The sequence below is a fragment of the Numida meleagris genome, chromosome 20, assembly GCF_002078875.1.
Source record: "Numida meleagris isolate 19003 breed g44 Domestic line chromosome 20, NumMel1.0, whole genome shotgun sequence".
In the NCBI taxonomy this organism is placed as follows: domain Eukaryota; kingdom Metazoa; phylum Chordata; class Aves; order Galliformes; family Numididae; genus Numida; species Numida meleagris.
The window spans coordinates 2,767,959-2,776,085 of record NC_034428.1 but is presented as its reverse complement, the minus strand read 5'-3'; the positions used below and the strand labels follow the sequence as shown (position 1 = coordinate 2,776,085).

Sequence of the window (8,127 nt, the reverse complement as noted above, 5' to 3'; positions counted from 1 at the left end):
CCAGGGCCTTTGGCAGAAATTGTTGTAGTGCCTGGAGTAGTTTCTGCAGTGGCTGGCACAGATAATAGCAGCCTGCAGCTAAACAACAAAGGTGTTGCAGGTACAGCACGCACACAGCAGCTTTCCAGAAGTTTTGCGTAGCAACAGACTTAGGATATTTCTGCTGTTGCTTCGGCCTTTCATATTTCAGATCAGATTTGCTGCAAAGAGAGACTGGAAACATCTTTCATCCAGCTGGGAGGAAGCAAAAGATGAGCAGTCTTTGCTGCTTCTCCTTTTTCAGGGGCGGTTGCGCCTGGGACAGCACCACTGGGATGGCAGTAAGTATGAAGGTACAGGATAAGGGCAGAGTACAGCTGTGCTGCTGCTGCATGGCCACCACGAGCTGGGGGTGCACACCTCCAGTAAGGGGGGAAATAAGGAGCAAATGTTACACACCGACACCTTGCATTGTATAAAACATAATTTAATACATACATGGTACTTGCATACAATCCTGTCTCACATCCATGTGCTTGAATAAACAAGATTTAATTGTAAGCCGCCTTCTTCATGAAGACCATTGTCAGAAGATCACTGGGTTAAATAAAAATAGAGTGTAAGCAACTGGCCCGTGTCTTAATACTGACACCGTGGAAGATGAGGAGGGTAGAGCTGTCAGAAGGTGGAACTTTGGTCACTTGAGCAGCAGTTGGCCTGGGAGCGGTGGGAAGGAAGCTCACGGAGGGCTCACAGTGTAATGCTGTGCTCAGGGCGAGTTCGGTCTCCTTTCCAGGTAAAGGATGAGGGGTTTTTCTTTTTTAAGCACCTTCTTTGAGAGAAAAACATAACAGCAGTAGGATGGCTATTATTTTCTGTTGGAAATCTCGGCGGTGCTCAGCTCAGGTGAGGAGCAGGGATGGATCGATGCGTTGTCAGCAGGAGGCAGCATTTCACACCTCCTGCTCTGAATCCACAACCAAAACGTTTCGAGCGTGTGGCATAAGGTGAATTTTCATCTGCTTCTGCAGCTTCGACATGTCTTTACCCTCCCAAGCCCAGCTCCTCTTAGGAATAACCATGAAGACAGCCCTTAATTCCCCAAAAGAGTTGGAAGGAGCTACAGCCGCTGTCACCTGGTATATCCAGCTTGTGGGCAAACAGTCCTACAAGCTTATCCGTCACCCATCACACCTTTGCAGCAGCTTTGGAGGCTCAGGTTTCCATGGAGTTTGGCAGCAGGAAGCTGAGGCAGCACCCGGGAGCGTTCCTGGGCTGCTGGAGGTGAGTGCGTGCATCCAAGTGTGGGCACAGAACGGGAGTGGGGACCGCGGGGTCTGCGAGCTCACCGAGGGATGCTCTCGGGGAGGTGTGCCACATTCTTGCCTCGTGCTACTGGAACGGGAGCTGTGTCACAGGCGTGGCTGCTGTGGTGTGTTTCGGGGGGAGATATTCTGGCCTGCTCATTGCAACAGTCCTCGTGAAGCAGCGGAGGTTCCCCGTCTTCAGCGCGCACTGCACCGGCCACAGGATGATGCAGAAGAGGATGATGATGAGGGCGGAGAGCAGGACGATGCGCTTCCAGTCGTCGCACATGTCGCAGCGGGACAGCCTCCCCGCCAACCCCGTCGGGGGGACCTCCGGGCTTTCGGGTTTGCTCATGGCGACGTCGATGGAGATGCACGAGTCTGGGTTCTCGGGGTCATCCGAAGCCTGCCGGCAGCACAGCTTGGTGCCTTCCATCCAGAGCACCTTCTCCTCCTGGAGCTCGGGGGGAAGCGTGGCCAGCAGCTCCTTGCTGGTCTCCAGGGCTGGGGCACCTTCCAGCGGGATGCTGGTCAGCTGCCTGCAGAAGGGGCAGGGGAGCTGGTCCTCGGGGTGGTTGGGGGGCAGCCCTTTGCTCAGGCGGGCCACACACTCCAGGCAGAAAACATGTGAGCATTGGAGCAGCTTGGGGGTCTTAAAGGTGTTGTCGTAGGTGTTGAAGCAGATGGAGCATTCGACAGGGGAGGCTGGCTTTGGGGATGTTGGGTTTGGAGAGCCTGGTTTGTCGGTGGGGGACCTCGCTTTCCTCTTGTTGTCCACTGGAGAGGTGATAACGATAGGGCTGATGGGAATGGGGATTTCATGTGGAGATGCGGGGACCGGGCTGGTGGGAGAGTCCGGCGTGCTGGAGTGCCACAGCTGGGTGAAGCACGACATGACGGAGCCCGAGGAGATGAATAGAGCCCTGGGAGACTCTGCAAGAGAAGGACAAGCACAGCTTTAGCTTTAAACAGGGCGAAGACACCCATCACCAGACCTATCTTTAACCCCACAACCGAAGAGCAAGCTCATGGCTTGCGATGCCTCCAGAGGCTGGAAAATCCCTGTTAGAGCTCCCTGTTTGATGCTGCGTGCCGAAGGTGAAGGTAACCAACCTGCAAAGCGAGCAGCCACCAGAGATCCGCCATCCAGCCAAAGCCTTTCCACCACAGTCACCCTGGCTCTACAGATGGCTGCAGCCTTTCCCCAAACCTCGCTCTGGGCAGAGAAAACATAAAGGACCTACCCTGGGTGGTGCTGCCCAACACCTGAGCAGGGAGCAGAGCAGAGGACTCCATGGGGTCAAGGAGGGACCTCCCTATAGCAGCCTATTGGGCTGGGAGGCACTCAGATACTATGGTGAGGCCTAAGAGATAGATAACACTGTTCAGTGGCGGAGCAGCAGCAGGGTGAAGCTCTTCGGGGTGCTCTGTGTGCTGGGGCTGCCAGGTGGCACCAATGGGGCTGTTGGTGCACGGTGGGATCCGAACGCTTCCATGCAGCAGCGGGACCCAGGGAGTGAGGAAACGCTGTTATCTCACCAAGTTTGTTCTATCTTGTCACCGTGACACAGCAAGAAACGAATCGTTGGAGGAAATGGCTTTTGGGCCAGAGCAAGGGGGAATTCGCCAGTGTTTCCTTATTGCTCTGCTTTCCCCAGGAAAGTGCAGCTCTTCCCTGTTCCCAGTGCTGGAGGAGCGCCAGCGCAGCCCAAGCCTTGCTGTGTGCTGCCATCTGCTTTCTGCTTTCTCTCCGTGTACAAGCGGAGCCCTGAGCTAAAGCGGCTGATACGGCCGCTCCAGCAAATTGATTTACAACTGAGTTCCTCCAGCCTTCCAGCAATCTGGGTATTACCTTGAATCCCAGTTATCTGGGGCTGGAAACGCAGCTCTGAGCACACTCTGATACCAGCTGTATGGCTTTCCAGATAGGGGGGTGCTTATCCCTGAAAGCAAGTGTTTGGCTGGAGGAAATTCTCAGCGCTGGCCACGCTGCCGTGTGCCCAGGGAACATTTTTTTAGGGCGTATCACTGAACTGGCCGGGCTTGATTCTTTGTGATGAGAGATTTACCAGTGACAAGTCAGAAATGTTCTGTAATTACAGGCCTGCCTTCCATCCTGCAATGGCTCAACAAGACGGGCTGCAGACTCTTAGCAGAAAGGCTGATGTAAGGGATGGGGAAGATCTGCCTATTCCTAACGTTGCACAGAAATATCTCCCTTATGTATGGACATGATCTCCCATTGTGGTTAGCACTGCCACAACCAAAACCAACCTTAAGCTCCCGGACTGCACCTATGGGAGGAAACTTCACTGTCAATGGCAAAGCACTGGCTTAAACACTTCCTTTATTTCTTCTCTCACTGGAGCCTCTCCTCAAGTTAATTTTCCGTCTGCGCTTTTTTATCTGAGCTTTTCAGCAAGCTGGAATATTTGTTGTCTGTCTCTTTCCCTGGCTGCGGCTCAGCGTGCATATTTTAGCACTACCTGGCAGATGCTGATGAATTGCAGAATTACAAACCCAACCCCGCTTGGCACAAAGACACAGGAAAGCCCCTGCTTTGTTGCCTTCTTTTTGGTCGTTTTGTTTTGTTTTGTTTTGTTGGTTTTTGTTTTTTTTTTGCTTTTACTAAATCCTGTTTTGCAGATCCCCACCCCTACGCTTCCACAAATGTTCGTTCCATAACCGATTTGAAAAAGATCACAGAGTGATAGAACGGCTTGGGTTGGCAGATGCTCTGCTGGTTTTTTTTTCTATGACAGCCATAGCACAGCAGCAGTGTCTTAAGAATAAACTTGAGGAAGTTTGCTCGCAGTGGGCACTCTTAGATGGCTGCACAAGCCTTTGTGCCCTCATCTTCCCTTCGCTCAAAGTGATGCTTGTTGGGTTTGCTTCGTGGGGAAGCCAGCACCAGATTTCTCCCAGGCGCTACCGCTGCCCTGCCCAACCTTGCTTATTTTTGGTAGCGAATTTCTCTCGCTACGCGTGGTTATTTTAACACAAACAACTTTGATCGTTGCTCAGACCTCTGTGGTCGCAGCGCTCTTCCTCAGCTTGTGCAGCTGTTTCCAACCAGAACTTTGGAGCACCACAACTCAACCGTTCCCTAACTGAGCTCAGCCATCCCACAGGCACGCGTCCACCTGGCCTCAAATTGACTGAGTCAAGTACTTTTTGCTTCCCAGCAACTTGTAGACAGCTTCTTCCCACCCCCATAAAACCAAACCTGAGAGCCCCCGCAGCTCGGCGCCAGCCCTGTAACACCGTTCCCAATGCAGCTGTGCCTTGGAGCAGACAGCGAGGAGGTGCGCAGCAGGTTAAACGCTATAAATACCTGTTCAGAGAGCAGCAGAGAAGGAGAAAAGCATGTTCCGGGCTCTTGACTGCCACCCCAAAGTGTCTTCTCTCCAGCTAGGCTCTGTGTCTCCCAGGCTCCGTTTGGGTTTGTTTGAGCAGCTCCGCATCAGTGGCCGCGCGGCCGCACACCGCAGCCTCTTATACCTTCCTGGCTGCAGGTGAGCTCCTGCTCCGCCCGCCCTGCCCACGGCCATGCGTCACCCATTGGCTCCCGGCACTCTTCCACTGCAGCCAGCTCCCAGGAAGCCCTGATAAGAGGAGATGGCACGCGGAGGGCGGGTGGGAGGTGTTGGTTTGGTCATCTCCTCTGTGCAGGGGAACACCTTCCTCTTCCCAGCGAGTTCTTACAGCTCTTTGCCCAGATTGGACCTTTTTAAATAATTCTTTGTAATGCCACCTTGCTTCCAGTGCATCGTACAACTCTGCTTCCAGCTCCTATAGACTTTTATTGAAATGATACTGCATGGGATGCAAGAGGAGGAATTTCCTCCTTTGCAGCTTTTGGCAGTAATTGATGCAGAGAAATGCTGTTCAGAGTGCAAAGCCTTTGTGGTACAAAGGGCACTGGTTTGTGGCTCAGAGAAACAAGCCAACAACTTTAAATTCGCATGCAGATAAGGAAACAGGTGGGGAAAGGAGGGATGGGAAAACCTTCACGGTTTGGTTTAGTTCTCATTTGTTAGAAATAATTATTTTCTTGGCTCAGTTCCTTAAACAAAACAACGTGAGACCGTGGATTTTTTTTCAGGACGGTATTTAGGGAGTCCCTTAAAAAACAGTTGGGAAACAGAGAGCAGGTTCAGATGGAGCTCTCCCAGATCTGCCCCTTGGTGGGGTCCGTTCAGCAGGAGGGTCGCAGCCCCTCGTGGTGCCCCTCTGTTTGTTCTGCTGCTGTGCTGGCAGCACGGTGCGTGGCTGCCTGGCAGGATGCAGGGGGAGGGCTGTGCGTCAGGCTCGTGGAGGGCTTGCCCACTGAGTCACCCGCATAGGCACTTTGGTTTTAAATTGGGCTCGGAGTTAGCGATGTTCAGTACCACTGCGCACACGTCGGTGCTTTGCATTCAGCACCGTGCGCTGGGTATCGCCGAGATCTCTCCGTGTGCACTCAGTGGAGCTACAGCAATTCCCTCTTTGATCATCAGGAGGATGATCAGTGCTCCTCCAAGCTCTAAAGGCAGCCCCAAGCCCGCTTTAAGCCCTTTATCCTTCTGCCTGTGTCAGCCTCATTTTCTCTGCCTTTGCTTTCCCATCGCACTCCGTGTGCGTGACGCGTGGCAATCCAACCCCGCAGCCCCTCCCTGGGCTGGGACACGCCGTGTGCCCTGTCACATAGGATCACGGTGGCCCCAGCCAAAGGCCTGCCCCTGCAGCATCCTAATAATTCTGATGGAAACACTGCAGCATTCAGCTGTTGGCTCTCCTCCATTTACCAGCCCTTCTCGTCCCAGGTGAAGTTGCTGAGGGCTTCTCAGGGATGCGTACTATTTCCAGGGGATGTGGGAAGCCAGCTGGTTGCAGACATGGCCTGTGTGACTTGCAATCTGGGCTCCTTGCTGCAGAAAGAAGCAATCATAGCACAGAGTAGTGAAAAGAGGCTGCTGAGTGTGGCTTCAGCTGGTTTCCTTGGCTTGTTGTCATCGATGCTTTAGGTAAATCAAAGCCACTCAATAATGATGGCTGGGAAACAAACACAACAAACCAACAAGAAGCACCAGGAGCCAGCTGCTTGGGCTCGGGCTTGCAGGACAGAGCTCCGAGGTGTGCAGCGTTATTCCTGCCTACAAACCCATCCTTAAGAGGTACGCTCTGTGGTCCTACAGCGTTCCTACAATTAGTGCTGCAGAGTGGTAAACAGGGTGAAGAAGGGCTGTTTCCCATGCTAGCTCACGGAGCTTCCATCTGCCTGGCTCCACGTGCAGCCAGCTGCCTGGCCAGGCATTCAGTGGAGCCTCATCAGCAGCAGGTTGTACCTGTGGCTATCGGAATTCCGAAGCATGTAGTCCGTCCCGTCAGGAACGAGCTCGGTGAGTCATCATGTAAGTGAGACGGCACCTCACCGTGGGATAGTTCTGATGTAATTATGTTTTGGCCTTCTGTAACTGCTTCTATCAGGCCATCTCAAGACGCTTCAGAGATGTATCTGAGCCTTCCAGTAACTATGGTTATCAGGGACATTATCAATAGGGGAAGCTTTCTGGTGCACAGGAGCCCAGAAGGTGTTGAGTAATGCACTGGGGAGCATCCCCAGGGGAAGCCATGCACCTTAGCATGGCAGAGCACAAGGAGAAGCCTTTAAACAGGAGCTGGAAGGGGAAACAGTGTCAGAGTCCTATAAGCAATGCCCTTCTTGAGTGGCCCAGCTCTGGAACCAGCTGCCCCATGGTTTATCTCACTCAAACACTCCAACACTGGATCCACCTGGCACCTAACTTAGCACCGTCCTTCGCTTCCTGTAGTCACCAGGAAAGCGCCACGATTAGATAATCATTACAAGGCACACAGGCAACGTGGTAATTTTCCTGATAGCCCCACACCTCATGTGATCATTACTGCTCAGCAGCTCGGGGCTGTGTGATTCAGGCACTCATGGCCGCTCTTGAATAGCAGGAATAGCAGCCATTCCCTGCACATGACGTCAGGTCCTTTGTTCCAGCCCCTTAATTCTAAAGGGGTAAGTGACAGGGATCAACGGATAAACTGTGGTTTAAAGGATCACTAGTGATCCGTGATACCGGGCCGTGAAGACTGTGGCCGTCCCAAATGTCCGTGCGCTTCTACAGCGGTTTGCAAGGAAAGTCTGGCTGAGCTGCTCCAGGTTTCAGCCCGCTGCTGGGGCAGTGCAATGTTGGAGGAGGTGAAAGGGATCAACCCGGGAGTGTGGCTGCTGTCGCAAGCCTAGGGGCAGCTGCACCCACTGTGCTGCAGAGGAGAGGGACCGCTGCAGGACGAGAGGGGCAGCCCCAACAAGCTCTCACCAACGCACCATGAGTCGCTCTCACATTGTCCCACAGAGGTCATGTCCCTGCGGTTACTCACTTCCCGCCCCGCACAGGGACGTGCTGAATTTGGGAAACGGGGTGTGATGTCAGAATGTTCGTGGGGATATCTCGATTCCCCGATGACTTTTGCTTATGCAACAAGCCTCCTGCCCTCTGCTGCCTGGATCCTTCCCTTCCGCTCCGCAGCTGTGCTCAGACTCGCATGCATGCAGCAGAAGAGATGCCTCATCCTGCAATGGGCTGCATGCACCCATCCGAGCAGGAGGAGCTGTCGGGAGGCTGATGCACCTGAGTGGGGACATCCTGCCATGCTGGAGCTGAATTTCATCATGTTGGACCCCAACAGGCTGCTGCAGAAAGGGGCTGACGGTGGTGAGGGACAGGCTCCTCTGCGGTAAATGCTGATGCCCTCAGAGCTCTCTGCTGATATCCCCACAGATGGAATTCCACAGTCCCTGTGTATGACCTGAGAAGTCAATAGAACT

General features: G+C 53.4%; 1 protein-coding gene across 2 annotated transcripts; it reads right to left on the bottom strand.

The window, feature by feature from the left end:
• Positions 449-7,901, bottom strand: RNF223 (ring finger protein 223). 2 transcript variants are annotated; one of them, XM_021417333.1, is made up of 2 exons: positions 2,531-4,614; positions 449-2,219 (listed from the first exon to the last, which is right to left on the bottom strand). In XM_021417333.1, the coding sequence occupies exons 1-2, from the start codon at positions 2,580-2,582 to the stop codon at positions 1,372-1,374; spliced, it is 900 nt and encodes a 299-aa protein (XP_021273008.1). In that variant the 5' UTR covers positions 2,583-4,614; the 3' UTR covers positions 449-1,371. The 2 variants fall into 2 exon arrangements, 1 of the variants encoding a protein (XP_021273008.1); XR_002444379.1 differs by lacking the exon at positions 2,531-4,614 and adding an exon at positions 4,621-7,901 and having other exon boundaries at positions 2,085-2,219.

Coding starts and splice junctions, on each gene's coding strand:
- RNF223 (XM_021417333.1), bottom strand. CDS start 2,582: ATGGAGTCCTCTGCTCTGCTCCCTGCTCAGGTGTTGGGCAGCACCACC. Junction 2,220..2,530: donor GTTGGGCAGCACCACCCAGG/GTAGGTCCTTTA, acceptor CTTCTCTTGCAG/AGTCTCCCAGGGCTCTATTC.